The following is a 16,340-nucleotide window of genomic DNA, read 5'->3' as shown; positions in this document are numbered from 1 at the left end:
GCTGACTCCAAGCAGCACGCACTTCAGACTTTTGTCATCCAGCTTAGTCCTCTTATTATCTGGAACATGTGCATATGAAATACATCCAAAGATCCTGAAGTAACTTACTGATGGTATCGTCCCACTCCATGCCTCCTCGGGAGTTTTATTTTTGACTGCAAACGTGGGACTTCTGTTGAGCACATGCACGGTCCAGTTTGCTGCTTCTGGCCAAAAGGTCTTTGGCATCTTCTTCTCGATCAATAGACTTCGAACCATGTTCATGATGGTCCTATTCTTGCGTTCAGCCACTCCATTCTGCTGTGGGGTGTAGGCTGCTGTGAGTTGACGTTGAATCCCATTCTCAACACAGAATTCAGCAAACTCATGAGATGTGAATTCCCCTCCACGATCCGTGCGTAGACTTTTGATACTTGCACCTGTTTCTTTCTCCACAAGGCTTTTGAATGCTTTAAAGGTTTTAAAAGCTTCTGACTTCTCAATTAGAAAATAGATCCAAGTCTTACGACTAAAATCATCAATGAATGTGAGTAGATACCTCTTCTTGCTGTTAGATGTAGGTTGTATCGGGCCACATATGTCTGCATGGATAAGTTCTAAGATTTGATCAGCCCTCCACGTACTGTGCTTTGGAAAAGGATCTCTTGATTGCTTGCCTATCAGACAATTCTCACACACTCTTGAGGAGTCCCTTATTTCTGGTAGTCCGCTCACCATTTGCTTCTGTTGTAGCGTCTTTAATCCGCCAAGACTCAAGTGCCCATATCGACAGTGCCACAACTGAACTAGATCATCTGTAATGGCTGTAAAACATGCCTGTTCATTGAATTGATGCTGAGCAACAAGAATGAACATGCGATTTGCAGCCATGACCGTTTCTATGATCAGTCCTCGTTCAGGATGGTAGATCTTGCACCTCCCTTGTTTAATGAGAATAGCAAGACCTCTCTCCTGAAGCTGACCAATACTCAGGAGATTGTTTTTTAAGGCAGGTACGTAAAACACTCCCGTGATCACCTGAATTATTCCATGCACTTGAAGTCGAATGTTCCCTTTCCCCATCACAGCCATGCTAGTATTGTTTCCCAGTTTCACCGTTTCTCTGAAACTTCCATCAAAGTCCAAGAACAATGCTCTCTTTCCACACATATGGTTACTGCAACCAGAATCCAGAAACCAGATGTCCTCTTTGATCTCCTGAGTATCCACGTATGCCATGAGCAACATCTCTTCACTTGCTTCTGCATAGTTGACTTTTCCTTCCTTATCTCTCTTGGGGCATTCATACTGAAAATGCCCTAGCTCATGACAGTTATAGCATTCAATTGTTGACTTGTCAAACATCTGTCTGCCCCTTCCTCTACCTCTTCCACGATAGCTTCCGCGTCCACGGCCTCTTCCACCATAGTTCTCTTCGTGAACCACCTTTAGAGCTTGTTCTTCCACGACATGTCCAATCATCCGCTGCTCATGAACCAACAAACTACTTTGCAGTTCGTCAATTGAAAGAATGTCCAAGTCTTTGGATTCCTCAATTGAACAAACCACATAGTCATACTTAGGAGTCATCGATCTCAAAATCTTCTCAATAACTTCTACATCTGTCAGTTTGTCACCATTGATCCTTCTTTTGTTGGCTATGGTTAACGTTCGACCAAAGAATTCGTTCACAGTCTCTCCCGTCTTCATGTGTAGCATCTCAAACTCCTTTCGAAGAGCCTGCAACTGTGCTCGTTTGACTCGAGCAGTTCCTTGATACTTCTGCTTCAACGAATCCCAAATCTCTTTAGCCGTGTCCTTGTTCAGGATTGTTTCCAAAACAGCTCGGTCGATTGCTTGAAACAGATAGTTCTTAGCCTTTAAATCTTTCAACTTGTGCTCCTCGAACACTTTTCGTTGCCCTTCTGAGAGTGAACCTCCTTCTGCTACTGCAGGAATTCCATGCTCCACAAGACTCCAATATTCCTTTGAACGTAGGAAATTTTCCATAAGCATTGCCCAATGATCGTAATGCCCTTCCAGCTTTGGGATGGATGCTTGCACAAAACCACTTCCTTCTCCTGCCATGTTCACGTACTTCTACACTCAAAAGATTACGATCTCTCAAGCTTCGATCAAGAGCCCCAGGGTGGGGCTCTGATACCAAATGTTAAACCTAAGTATATGCTGAAAAGGATCTCTGCGAACTGGAAGGATTGTCTTATTAAACCACAAACAAGAAACTGGCTATAAATAAGCCTTACAAACAACTGGAACGGAAAAACTGCAGCCCACGTTAAACATAATCCTAAACGTGGTAAATGACTAAGTCTCTAAGTAAACAACTACAACTGATTCCTAAAAACTAGGATTTATTGAACCATGCAGTTAACCTGCTTACAAAAGATAACCCTATGTTTACGTAGTGGATAAAACCACTACGTCCACAAACCTTAATATTCTATCATTCTTCACGTCTTCAGTTCAGGTGAAGAGACTTTAAATTTTGGAACCATATCAACTGCAATAGTTGCATTTATAGATAAATCTTCAAGTAAAGGGCAGCATGAATAAAGGTTTTCCGTTGAGTTGCCTTCAGGACATTCAACTTTGACATCAAGGAACTTGAGTTTTGGGAAACAGCCTGACGCAGGAGGAATATAGGTAATACAATCTGACTAACCTTCAAAGCACCAGTGTCTTGCACCTGAAAACACATTCAGGCAACTCCAAAGTCGGAAAACTTCATCATCAGTATAAATGCTTTAACATGAAGATCAAGTTCAACAACATTCTGCCTAATGGCGGTGCGGATCCAACCATCAATCTGAGAGAAATCCTCAACAAGCGAGCAACAATGGAGTCGGAAGTTTTAATATCTGATGTGTCACGAGAGGCAAGTACCCAATTGACAGAGTTCAAACAACAAACATGGTCAGAAAGATATTCATTCTTCCACATAACAGACATGCGTTTGAATTTTCAAGTCCAAAGTGGGAACAAAAGCCCATATGTTATTCCATCTAGTAGACAGAATGCTGTCTCTCACAGCAAACTTTGTTGGAATGAAGGAAAGAATGTGACAAAGAATTGCATCTGTTAATCCACTAATCCTATCTTCACTCTTGCTTGATGCTCCGACATCTGCTAATCCACTAATCCTATCTTCAACTCTTGCATCAAAATGTTAAAAAATTAAATTAAATTAAATTAAATTAAAACTAGAAACTAGAAACTCTAAATTTATGCTCCATTCAATTAGTTTATAAACTTCAGACTGTTCAAATATCTTGACATGTGAAATTCTTCTTTCTAGAGAAAAGCTTTTCGTTGAAAACAAAACAGACCCAAAAAATTAATCTAGAAGTAGCTGCTAATCATCACAAATAAACAACGGAAACTTTCTATCAATCATAAATGAATATTTTTTGGGTTACCAAACAGACTGTATTTAAGTCCTATAATCATTTTGCAGAATCAAATTTAACTTGTTAACAGAATCCATCTAAAAGAAAACACTGGACTTACAGAATAAAAACGTCAAAGAAGCTAAAACTTTTCTACTGTCGTACAGAATAAAGACTGGACTTACAGAATTTAACTTGGCATTTCCTAGAATCCTTTTGCAGCATCAAATCTCTGAATACCTCATCATGAATAGTAACCTTTTTCAAAATTTTACCACTCTGTAACAGGTACTTTGCAACTTTCTGCTCATTTGGATATCAAACAAGCAGGCACAGACTCCGGTGTACTCCATCACTGATCTGAGTATAAGACATCTTGTAAGTACTCATGCTCATCATAATCGGCAACACAATCTGACTCCTGAAAAGTGTGAATGAAATGAAAACAGTAAAGAGGTGCACGATTGTATGACTTACATGAGGGGAAATACAACTTACATCATCACGTTCAACGACAAGAAATTCCAGACGAGGTGATCTCTTGAGCAACTCTGTTAGCAAATCCCAGTAATAGCAGTCATTAATAATGAGCTTCAATTTGCTCAAATAGTCAAATGCAGGAAGACAATGAACCTTCATGAAGATAAAATATTGATCAAACATAAACACATGCATAAATTAAACATTTACTTATGCATAACATACTGTTTCCTTCTTTCCTTCCTATATAGTCCTCTCTACCAAACACAGTGTAAAAGAAATAGGTTAAAGCTATTTACCTTCAAAAGATGCTCAAGAAGCGCAGTCACATGGTTAAAGAAGTTGGGTTGTAGATTCTCCGAAATATGGAGCTCTCATCATTTCGAACAATCTAATTCCCCACCTCCGATCTATTTTCCAGACAGAACAAAGGTACTGTGCAGGAATAAAAACTCAAATCAGGCTAGCAACCAAGATCAAGCATTCCATTCCAGAATCCACACAATAACAGTCTTCTTCAATCGGTCTTTTGCAATAAGGGATTTTACGAGAAACTCAAAGGTTCTGCTACAGGAATACACCCTTTATTCTTCATCCTCCTATACTCATCCAGAGCAGACTCAACGCGGCCGGCCTTAAACAATGCCTCCAACAAAACATTCAAAGCATCAACAAGAATTGGCAAGGTTCCGGCCGTCACAATCTCCTTCTACACAAACAAAACATCTCGAAAAGCTCTCTTTTCATTGACAATAGAAGCCAACACACCATTGAAAGCTACTTGCTTTCAAATTCACAAGCAGGGAAGCCCATTTGAGCACTTGCTCAAATCATCATTGTTATCCAGAACCCGGATTAAGTAAGATATCAGGGGCAAGCTTATTCCTCAAAAGTCTGGATATTCTGCTCAAAGTCAGATGAATTTGTAAGCGTTCATCAAACAGACTTTACTATTTTCTCCGGTAAAAAGTAAAAATTTGCAAATAGGTAAACGAGAATTGAAGAAAGAATGATCACTGACCTGAGGGGAAAGAGCGACATTAAGAAGATTGACAGCTTAGGATTTAGGAGAAGCCTGTGAAGCAGAGGTTGTGTCAAATTCGGATGTCTGTCCGGGTTCTGTCGTGAAGAAATGCAATTGCAGAGTGGTTTCTTTCTCTGTCTCGCTTCATTCACTTGCTGGTTATCGTTGGATTAAATTGGGTGTCGAGATTAGATTGAGACAACGAAGGGTGGTACGTAGAAACGGGTCGAAAAGAAAACCCAATTTGAATGTCTGTCTGGGTTCTGTCGTGAAGAAATGCAATTGCAGAGAGGTTGGGTTTGGGGTTGGGGTTGGGGTTGGGTTGGTTTAGGGTTTAGGGTTTTAGGGTTTAGGGTTTAGGGTTTAGGGTTTAGGGTTTAGGGTTTAGGGTTTTAGGGTTTAGGGTTTTAGGGTTTAGGGTTTAGGGTTTAGGGTTTTAGGGTTTAGGGTTTAGGTTTTAGGGTTTAGGTTTTAGGGTTTAGGGTTTAGGGTTTAGGGTTTTAGGGTTTAGGGTTTAGGGTTTTAGGGTTTTAGGGTTTAGGGTTTAGGTTTTAGGGTTTAGGGTTTAGGTTTTAGGGTTTAGGGTTTAGGTTTTAGGGTTTTAGATTTCGGGTGGTGATTTCGGATTCCGGATTTCGGATTTTGGATTTCGGGTTTCTTCGGATTTCGGATTTCTGGTTTAATGAATTTGAAACGAGTTTATGGAACGCCGTCCCTCATCTCTGTGTTTCCCCATTTTCCGTCCCCCCGTTCCTCTCAGATCTGCAAATTCCGGTAACCATCCACCGCGAAATGTACAGCCCAACCCCGATTACCATGCATTTTCTGGAAACACACTTAATTCAATAAAAAAAATATTCAGAAATAAACGAAAAGGGCAAGACCTTAAGCTTCTGTTCATCATTTTTATCATTTTCTGGGTAACCAAACACATGATATGGAATTTATAATAAGGGTGAAGCAAAGTACCTGAAACGCTGTAATTCCTTACTGGGAAACAGCGGGAAGAACTGAGAAACTTTGGACTTGCAAAGCTGTTTGGTTAGTGTCCCAACTTCTACTTATTGAGAAAGTTGATGCTTTCAACCATGGATATTGGATGCTTCTGCTCTGCCTGCGACCGTGAAGTTTGAAGCTTCCAGGCTTCCATACCTTTGGGCTTCAAAATGGAGTTGTTTCAAACCACAATTAAAAAGGGAACTAAACCATGTCATCATTGATCATTCATCACCATCGCTTTGATCAGATTTGCAAAGTTCTCAACCATGTCATCCTTCCCTGCACTACTGAGAACAGACTCTGCTGCTGTTGCAGACACCCAAGGAGTTCGTAGATTGCGTGCCATAACAGAAAGCACAGGAAACGTCCCTTGATGCGATTTCCACCAAGCTAGAACATTGAGGTTGTCATGTTATTGAGCAGCTCGGTTGGTCGGTAGTGCTTTATATCTTCTTGCCTCAAACATTCTCTCCAGCTAGCATGAACATTGAATCGTCTTTTCCTACGACTGAAGTACCACTGGGTTCTGTAACCTCTGCAAACTTGGGTTCATAAACCTTATAAAGGTTATACATACAACAAAGGGTCAAGAGCTTTTGCATCAAATTTCAGTCGCACGCTTAAATATTCCAAACTGTCATTCACAATGTGTTTTATGATAGTCCATTGCTTTAGCTAAACAGAAACTAGTCAACATGAACTCGCAATACCTTCTGAATTCCAATTCCATTGTGTCATAAATCGCTCTGAATCCCAAATGAGCTTTGTATTCGGAAAATGTAAAACTAACGCAGAACAAGTGATAGAGCCCCGTACAAGAAGTTCGAGAATAAACCTTTGAACTATATGGGATTGCAACTTCATAAAAACCACTCAAAAACTCCATGAACAAAAACTAAGCTCACAATTTGTTTCACATAAAAGATCGCTATCATGCTTTCCGTTATAAAAATCAGTGATTGCAGAATAATTCACAGAGGATTGTAAGTTTGTAACATGAGCAAAGTATAGTTCCAATGAGTCTCCATATCAGGCTTAAACTTTCTACATTTCACTTTCATATGACGAGATTCGCACAAAGCGGGAGAGGAGGCAAGGAGGTTAAAAACAGCCCTCCTTGTTTTTTCTATATGAGCTTTCAACAATATCAAGCCTTGTTGCGCAATTAAATTAATCGTATGGCCTAAACATGTCAACGGTAGCATCATTACATGTAAGACTAAGAGAATAAATTGCAAATTGATGTATCGACTAAAAACCAGTGTACGAGTACAATAAGCACATAGCTTCATGTATGTTTATGCCATAATCAGTTAAACAATAGGAAGGAAACGTATTCAACTCGAAACAAACATCTGCAAATTTATCCATCTCAAGATTAACAAAGGTGTTGGACTCATCAAGAACTCAGGTAACAGAAGCCATCCAAAACACAACATTGGACTTAACAGAATAAAAACCTAATAAAAGCTTAGCATTTTAGATAAGTTCAACTGGTCGTTATGTAGAGCTATGGGGGAGGAAATTTTTTTGAAAAGCAACGGCTAGTTTAAAATGAATGCAGTCCAAAACAAACATCTGCAAATTGATCCATTAAGACTAACAGCATCCATTGGAAATTAACGTGTCAACAGGCTAACCATGGTACGAGTACGCTAAGCACATATCTTCAAATATGTTAATGCCACCATTAGTTGAAGAATTGGAAGGAAACATATTCAAGTCGAAACAAACATCTTCAAATTGATCAGTCTCAAGATTAACAAAGGTGCTGGTCTCATCAAGAACTCAGGTAACAGAATCCATCCAAAACACAACACTCGACTTCCAAATAAAAAATTTGTAAGAATTAAAACTTACATTTTAGACCAATTCAACTTGGCAAGTTGTAGAACCCCTTTTCTGTGTTAACTCTTTGTATAAATAGTCATCTTATTCAAAACTTTACCTTTCTCTAACAGATACTTTGCCACTTTCTTCTCATGCAGGTATGCCTTGAATCCCCTTATAGCGATAATCTTGAGGTGTGATATCAAACAAATAGGTACAGACTCTGGTGTATTCCATCGATGCTGTGAGTATAAGACATGTTTTAAGTACTCATGCTCATCATAATTGTTAACACATTCCTTATCCTGAAAAAATGGGAATGAAATGAGTATAGTAAAGAGCTGCACGTTAGAATGACTTAGCAAGAGCGAAAATACTGAAATACATCTTACTTCTTCATATTCTACAACAAGATATTCCAATATAGGTGATCTCTTGAGCAACTCTGTTAGCGAATCCCAGTGATAGCAATCGTGAAGAACCAGCTTCAGTTCTCTTAAATTATCAAATGCCGGTAGACAATGACCCTTCATGAAAGATAATATATCGATAAAACAAAAACTCATGCATAAATTAAATATTTACTTATGCAAAACATACTGTTTCCTTCTTCCTTCCTATACCAAACACCAAAACAACAACAAACAAGCCTTATCGCTGTAAGTGGGCTCAACTGTATGAATCCTCTCTACCAAACATAGTATAAAAGAAATAGGCTAAAGAATATTTACCTTTAAAAAATGATGAGCTGATAGAGAAAGACACTGAACATTAGAAATTCCTGTCAGGCTCGTAATTGCAAGGTTATTGAAATTGGGTTGTAGATTCTCCGCACTATGGAAAAAGAGAGTAAAACTGGCTTTAACAAGGGATTTGACGTTCACAAATATATAACTCGACAAAATACCTGCCTGATATCAAGGTTTTCAAGCTTCGGACAATTAATAAAAATACTGTGGTTCTGATCATGATCTCCAACATATACAGGTAAGTTCAACCTTAATGTGTTTAATTCAGGCGCAGAGATCTTGTAATTCAAAAGCTCATATTCACCAAGAAGTCCCATTATAGTTAAATCTTCCAAGTACAGGGCAGCAAGAAAAAATCTTTTCCACCTAGTCACTATCGGGATATTCAGCTCCGACATAGAGGGTCTTGAGATTTAGAACGCACCCTGATGTAGGAGGACTGTAGCCAATACAATTTAAATACACCTTCAAAGCCACGAGTGTTTTACAACTAAAAATGCATTGAGGAAACTCAAATATAAAATCATCACCAGAATCCGTTTCAACTAGAAGGTCAAGTTCAACGACATTATGAACAGATTTCTCTCGCGGAAAAGAAATCTGTTGATTTCTCTCGCGATACAACCATCACGAGTGTTTGATCTATCTTCGAAGTCCAGATTAGGAACAGAAGCCCACATGTTCTTCCATCTGTTGGACACAATGCTGCTCCTCACAGCATACTTTGTTGGAATTAAGGAAAGTATGTGACAAAGAACTGCATCTCGCAATCGACTAATCCTATCTTCACCTCCTGCCCGAGGCTTTGAATTCTCTTTTAGTCTTCGAGTCTCCGAATTCGAACCCACTTTTATATCTGTTTAGAATTTTGATAAAAAAAATTGTAAATATTGAAACCAAAAACTCTTAATTTACGCTTCCTTCCAATTACTTTTACAAACCATAAACTGTTCATATATAATATTGACATATGAAATTCTACTTGTCTAGAGAAATTAAAACAAAAAACCCAGTAAATGGAACATTTTTTGCGCAAACCAATTCAATTCAATCTAGAAATTAGCAGCTGAAAAGAAAGATTAAGTAATCTTAACAATTCACAAATCAGCAATGCAAAAGGGCAAGGCTTGAATTTTATACTATCAATTTGGAAGTTTTCTTGGTAACCAAACAGAAGGTAAGGAAGTAGATGAAGCAAAGTACCTGAAACGCTGTGATTGGTTACTGGGAACGGCGGGAAGAACTGAGGAACTACGTTTTGACCGTGTCTGTTCTGCTGCGACTGTCGAGTGTTAAGTGTGAATCTTCTATCCAGGCTTCCCACACTCCCTTTTTCATCCTTTATTTGGGCTTTGCCACATTTTTATTGTTGGATTGGAGAGATTTTTCAGTGTGGCCGTCATACAGGATGATACATCATGCGTTGCTATATAAATTGTGGGATGTGTGTGTTAAAAAGTTTGGTACAGTGTCAAGTGCTTTTACATCAAATTTCAAGTGCTTTGCCTCATATATTCTCACCAGCTAGTATGAACATCGACTCTTCTTCTCATACTGTTTTAAGTAGCACAAGGTTCTGTAACTTCTGTAACCTCTGCAATTTTGGATTCATAATCCTGGTTATGCAACAGTGTCTAGTGCTTTTTTATTGAATTTCAATGGCGCGCTTAAATATTCGGAAATGTCATTCACCATGTGCTCTACGCCGCGTAGTTTCATCGTGGGGACTCTTGCTTTAGCTAAACAGAAACTAGGCAACATGAACTCGTAATAGCTTCTGAATTTCGATTCCATAATGTCATAAATCGCTTTGAACCCCGAACGAGATTTGTGTTTGGAAAATGTAAAGCTAATGCCTAACAAATGATAGAAAGCCATACAAGAACTGGGAGAATAAACCTTTGAACCCAATGAGATTGCAACTTCATAAAAAACACTCAAAAACTCCATGAACACAAAACTAAGCTCCCAATCCACTTTGCATAAAAGATCAGCATCATGCTTACCGTTATAATAATCGGTGATTGCAGCATTGTAATTCACACATGATTGTAACATGAGCAAAGTAGAACTCCAATGACTCTTCTGCAACTTCCAAGCACAAGAACAATTTGATAGAGTGCCATACTCGAGCTTACGATAAGCGTTATGATCATACTCGAGCATACAAAAGCGATAATTCTCTTCTGCAACTTCCAAGCAGAATCAATAAAATGTGCAGTCACACAAGCAAAATAAATTTGATCATCGCTACTAGTACAAGAACTACAAGCACAAGAGAACATACCGGCGAAACCACAAAGTTTGGATATGAACAAGTTCTTTTCGTTGAAAAGTTTCAAACAATCGCCTCTGACGAGGCTTAGGGGAAGACTGCAGCACTCAGGCCAGACATATGCTTTTGTAAATATTACTCTCTGATTAGAAAAGTGAAATTTTTTTAACCATGTAACGTAATTAGGCTCGAGGAAGAGAGGGTTGGGATCTTTAAACCGGAAATCTTGCTGCCAAGGAACTTTATAGTGTGCAAGATCAGATTTTACTGCAACACATATTTTCAAAATCTTTCAAATGGTGGTCGTATTCGACCAAAATGGTAGACTTGAATGGCTAGTGACCACAACGGAGAATTCATCCGGTCCCTAAATACGTGATGCAAAGCTAGGATACGAAGACATGCACATTCGAATTCAAAGTTGTTTAATCAGGTTATCCGATCAAAATGGCCCAGCGTCTGCACTCTGCTACTACAAAAATAAATTGTGACGGTACATTTAATATGCTGGATCAAGTGTAAGTCTGAGAAGATAATATACACATCCGAGCCTAAAATTAGCAGCAGTGAGGAAAACAAGCACCCTCCCTTCCGTCGGCTTTAAAAATAGAACAAGATGCGAGAGCAATGCACCCCCACCCCAATCCCGTTAGCGCCCCCCCAAGACCGCAAAGAAAGGTGAGATCTAGCCAACTCGAAAACCTATATTACCCATAGGGACCACATAATCAAACACTCCTGCAGGGTACTTGAGCTTTTAAAAAGGCCTCTAGACCTTCTTGAAGAATGAAAGAATATTTCCTTGCTTAGGATCCTTGTTTACTCCTTTCTTGTTTCCTGCTTTCCCAGTTGCATTTGTCGGAGTTCCCACTGACTTCTTAGCTGCAGGAAGCCTGGATTCACATATCCAAAATTAGAGTTCAGTCATCAGGCACAAGCCAAAACATCATCAAGAAAGATCGATAAAAAAATTGGCACAAAATAACTAACACAAGACCGTATTCCTGCCCAAGCTAGGCAATCAAATAAACCACATAAATGATTCAAATGCTAGTACAAGTATATGGGAACAAAAGTGAAGCACCGAAATTAGAAACTAAGACATACAGCATCTGATCTACACGTTTTTCTGGCATTTTACGGTCTACCTGATATTTGATATCCGGAACAGAATTATTCAATATTCTAGCAATTTAAGCCTGCTATCTGGTTGCAAACTTGCAACTTCAAATACAATCACCTGTTTCTAACACGAGCCATTGATATTTGTAACATTTGTTTCAACCCACAAACTACAAAAAGAGTTGGAATTGGCAGAATTTACTGAGGTGTGAACAATTCCGCATGTTCGTAATCCAACTGATCAAGAATTTGCATGATGTGAAAAAGAATAGTGTGTGAAATCAAACAAGATGAACTGTTTTTCTTGTGTTACAAGCATCCTTTATCAAGTAGGTTATAATACCCAATTAGATATTCTCTAAGATAGAAACCACCAAAGCAAATAAAAAAAGAAATTAATTTACCTGTTAACCGCACTGGGAGCTTTATTATCAGATTTCTTGATTATATCACTGTCGTCTTTCTTGATTATATCACTGCCGGCTTTCATGATTACACCACTGTCGGCTTTCTTTGCTTCTGTCTCCTCACCCTCCCAGATTACTTCAGTCACTACAAAAATTTGATTAAAAGAACAAATTAATATACATAGTCAAAGATAAAATTACTAACAAGTGCAACTTAATTATATTTGGTTGAATAAGGGGAAGGTGTTAATTTTAAAGCAGAAGCAGAGACAGGAACAGCCCTGCCAACTTGCCAAGCAACATCTTGCTAACGGGACGATTTAGAAACTAAAACACAGCTTACCTTCTCTTCCTCGTTCATCAATCACTGTCTTCATAACTTTTCTTCTTTTAGGTGAACTTGAAGCAGCGTTGGTGGGTTTATCCATTTTGTTCACATTTTGTTCGGGAATAGGCTTCTCTTTAAGGATAATCCCAGCATCTATCACTTTTCTGACAACTGAAGAATCTTCTCTGGAAGGTTCGTTAGATTCCCCAACAACAGATATTTCTTCCTTAACCTTGGGGTTATCTTCTACTTGCTCGTCAAAATTCAAATTGGTTCTCTCTGGAACCATAACTTTGCTGCTTTCTTTCAGATCTAGACATGATTGCCCTTTTGGATTCTCCGGTGATGCTAAATTAACTGCATCTTCCTCATCATCTGAGAAATCAAAGACAACCCTCCTTTTCCTAGTGCCTTCGCCATTGGATGATCTCTTAAAATTGACTTGTTGACCATCATCGTCACTGCTGACACCCGCTACTGCTTCTTGCGCACAAGTTTGAGGATTTGCACTAGCTCCTGAAACGGGAAAAAGGATATATAGAGATATTTGAGCCAGATACATTCTTGAGCACAAAAACAAAGAACCTATTTGCATTTAAAATGCTTCTCAGAGAATAAATTCCCAACTTATCCATCACTTCCAGAAGGTAGAATTAAATTTTTATAAGCTGCTTAAGATAACGATAAATGGAAACCAACCAGTATGATCAGGAATGGAAGTATTATTTTTCTCTGGAGCATCTGACTTTGACTTCACAGATGCCCGGCCCCAGAAATTTGCCAACGAACATCCAGAAGCAGAAGAGCTTTTCTCATTCTGGAGTTTCGTTTTGTTCACAGGCACAGGAGGAACTTTTTCTTTAGCTGCATGAGGTTTGTTAGCCTGATCAAAAACTCTAGTTCCGTTACTTTCAATTTTGACATCTTTTACCACATTGGTAGCCTGTAAACCAACTTTTGGGCTAGATTGCTGTCCTTTATTCTGGACATCTCTGACCACATTGGTAGCCTGTAAATTAATTTCTGATCGCCCTATTACTGCTTTAGATTTAAGTTGCAGAGATTCAGTGCTTAATGGCGCTCCATCCACATTACGCTTAACAAAGGAATTGGAAATCCCACCAAACCTGAAGAAGACAACAAAGAAGAGCATTGAAAATGAAGGTAACGAAGCTAAAATATCACATAAGCAGGTGTATAAGTAGAAATGCTTTTATATAACTAAAAAGTAATAGATCATATGTATGAACGGAACAATGACCACTGGGATGAATATATTTGACCATGCATGAGCGCGAAAGCAGAAACTCCAAAACATTAAGTAATTAACTCTTGGTATTTGTAAAGTATAAAAGCCAACTACCATCTTATAAAATTTTCTGAATTTTGAAATATCTAATGAGCTAAGAATGCAAATTTTATAATCACCCACCAGAAAAAGAAAAAAGAAAAAAGAAAAAAGAAAATCAATTGATTTAAGTGTTTTCTGTTACATAACTTAAGTTAGGATTAAAATACACACTTCACAAGTCAATGTTTAACTACTAATGTACTCCTACGATAATTAACAGGAGAAATTCTTCATAAACCAAAAATCAACCAAATAAATTTAAGTGGTTACAGTGACAAATCACTTTCATTTACTTTTCTTCTTTTTGTGCTGTATGGAAAAGATTCCAATGAATACAAGGCCAACTATTACATAATCCTTACTGAGCAGAAATCAGCATCTGTTAGATTTGCCAGACTTGCAAAGTTGCAATATAGTAGACGCACTAAACTTCATAAACTCTTGATATTTAGGGACCAATTCTATCTATTTCAAATCTCAGGGACCAAAGTGAGGAGTTATGTAAATCTCAGGGACCATTTTGGCTAAAAAGCCTACCTATTATTTATAGGAGTAGGATAGAAAGAAATATACCTGTTATCTCTCAAGCAATTCTCAACCGTAGGAGCCTGCTTAAAGAGCTCCTCTGCTTGCACAAATTCAGCATTCCACAGTGCAGCTGGATCCTTTGGGATGCAAGCTTGCACACTATAAACCTCGACTGAGCAGTTGCCATCAAATTCTTCTTTTTCTTCTGCATATAATTTGACAGACATGAGTTCCATAATATTTCATTTACCAGATGTATAATGATGAGACTAAATCTGAATGTCTGACAAAAAGATTATGAGACGGACCAAGAAAAAGCATGAACAATTATCTTTGATTTCAACTAGCACACTTAAAAGATTTTAAAGTAAGAAATGGAAACCATTGTTAAATAGCTCATGAAAGGATGATTAAACTCAAAAGAAATAACAGCATCTATTACATTCCAAATTGTGTCAACCATCACTCAAGTCCATGTATGTAAAACATGTCTAATTCTATGTATGTATGCATGTCCTATTGGGAATCTAACGCTCCAAACTACTGCTCTCACTCTTTTAACATGTTCTATTGCATCTAATAGAACCAGGAAGTACACCATTGATTTAAAATCATAGTGTTCTTTTTAAAAGGAATATAATTGGATGCTTCCCTATTAGATTTTACTTGAAAATATATCAGCACAAGTAAACATACATACTAGTCTACAATTATATGTCACCTGTAAGCTTAGGCCCAGAAACAAGCCTTATATGGTAGCTTGAAGGATCGCTCTTCAACCAGCCAGCCAAAACATACACCACTTCGAACCCATTTTCATGCTTTTCAACAAACTCCTGGAGTAACCTATACAAAACAACATTTAATCACTTGTAAACAAGAAACGCAACCCACAAGCTTTGAGACAGTTCCTATACCTCTTTGCAGCATTCGAAGACACCAAATAATTTCGACTCAGCCACTTGTAGGAAACCTATAACATAATTCAGTACAGAAAGTAACTAAATTTAGACCATCTTATAAGGCGTTAAATGCATCTTAACTCAAATTCCAATCAAGAATTTTCTTTGTCACGAAACACACTAGTAACAGTTCAATATCCACGCTAAATTGAAAGTGGTTCCGAAGCTTATTGCATTTTTGAACCTAACCCAATAACAAATCCCTAAAAATTAATTTTTTGAAACAATTAGAAAATCACCAAAACCCTAGTACGAGCTAGCTCCAAAAACAAAGAGTAATACGCAGCAAAAACACTAAATCGAACAAAAATAACAGAAATTAAAGCTGAAAATTTGATGGGTCATGCCAAAATTACAGTAAATAATATAATAACTGTAAAATTGCGAAAAATAAAACGAAAATCGAGAGATTGAGAGAGAGAGAGAGAGAGGGATTGGTACCACTTGAAGTTGATCGGAGACAAGGGTTTCGATGTCTTGGATGATTCCTAGGGTTTCGGTTTGGGCCATTTTTGTAAAAGGAACAATTTTGGGTCGCCGATTCTCCCTTAGAAAAAAAGAGTAAAAGGCGTGAAAGTGAAAGATTAGATCTTTCAATGAGTTTCCCTCCCAAGACTCGCTTCTTTTCCCGCCATATTCTCTGCGTTTTGCCTAGGGTATAATTTTTTGTCAAATTATCTTACTAACCGAATTATCAACCGTACCATATCAAAGTTGTGTCAAAAAAATTGTATCATTGGTAGGTATTTGTACCGTACCATACATTTTTGGTACTATAATAGTATTCAAAATCATTACCAGTAATATACCGTACCGTACCACTACTATTAATATTATATTATTTATTTATTCATTTATATATATATATATATATATATTTAGGTATTATTATCATTATA

At 37.9% G+C, this 16,340-nt stretch overlaps 1 protein-coding gene and 2 pseudogenes across 2 annotated transcripts; all 3 read right to left on the bottom strand.

Annotated features, from left to right (window-relative positions):
* Nucleotides 1–2,450: 2,450 nt before the first annotated feature.
* On the bottom strand, nt 2,451–5,145 carry LOC137741897 (putative F-box/LRR-repeat protein At5g41840; annotated as a pseudogene).
* LOC137741896 (FBD-associated F-box protein At3g52670-like) lies at nt 3,739–10,634 on the bottom strand (annotated as a pseudogene).
* A 497-nt stretch (nt 10,635–11,131) lies between these two features.
* On the bottom strand, nt 11,132–16,052 carry LOC137743560 (uncharacterized). 2 transcript variants are annotated; one of them, XM_068483477.1, is made up of 8 exons: nt 15,883–16,052; nt 15,397–15,452; nt 15,201–15,325; nt 14,525–14,681; nt 13,300–13,727; nt 12,616–13,116; nt 12,270–12,417; nt 11,132–11,636 (listed from the first exon to the last, which is right to left on the bottom strand). In XM_068483477.1, the coding sequence occupies exons 1-8, from the start codon at nt 15,949–15,951 to the stop codon at nt 11,513–11,515; spliced, it is 1,608 nt and encodes a 535-aa protein (XP_068339578.1). In that variant the 5' UTR covers nt 15,952–16,052; the 3' UTR covers nt 11,132–11,512. The 2 variants fall into 2 exon arrangements, with proteins under 2 accessions (XP_068339578.1, XP_068339576.1); XM_068483475.1 differs by having other exon boundaries at nt 11,133–11,636; nt 14,525–14,684; nt 15,883–16,051.
* Nucleotides 16,053–16,340: the final 288 nt, after the last annotated feature.

Source organism: Pyrus communis, chromosome 8, assembly GCF_963583255.1.
Source record: "Pyrus communis chromosome 8, drPyrComm1.1, whole genome shotgun sequence".
Classification (NCBI taxonomy): Eukaryota; Viridiplantae; Streptophyta; class Magnoliopsida; order Rosales; family Rosaceae; genus Pyrus; species Pyrus communis.
Note: the sequence above shows the minus strand (reverse complement) of the source record. Positions and strands in the feature narration are given on the sequence as shown.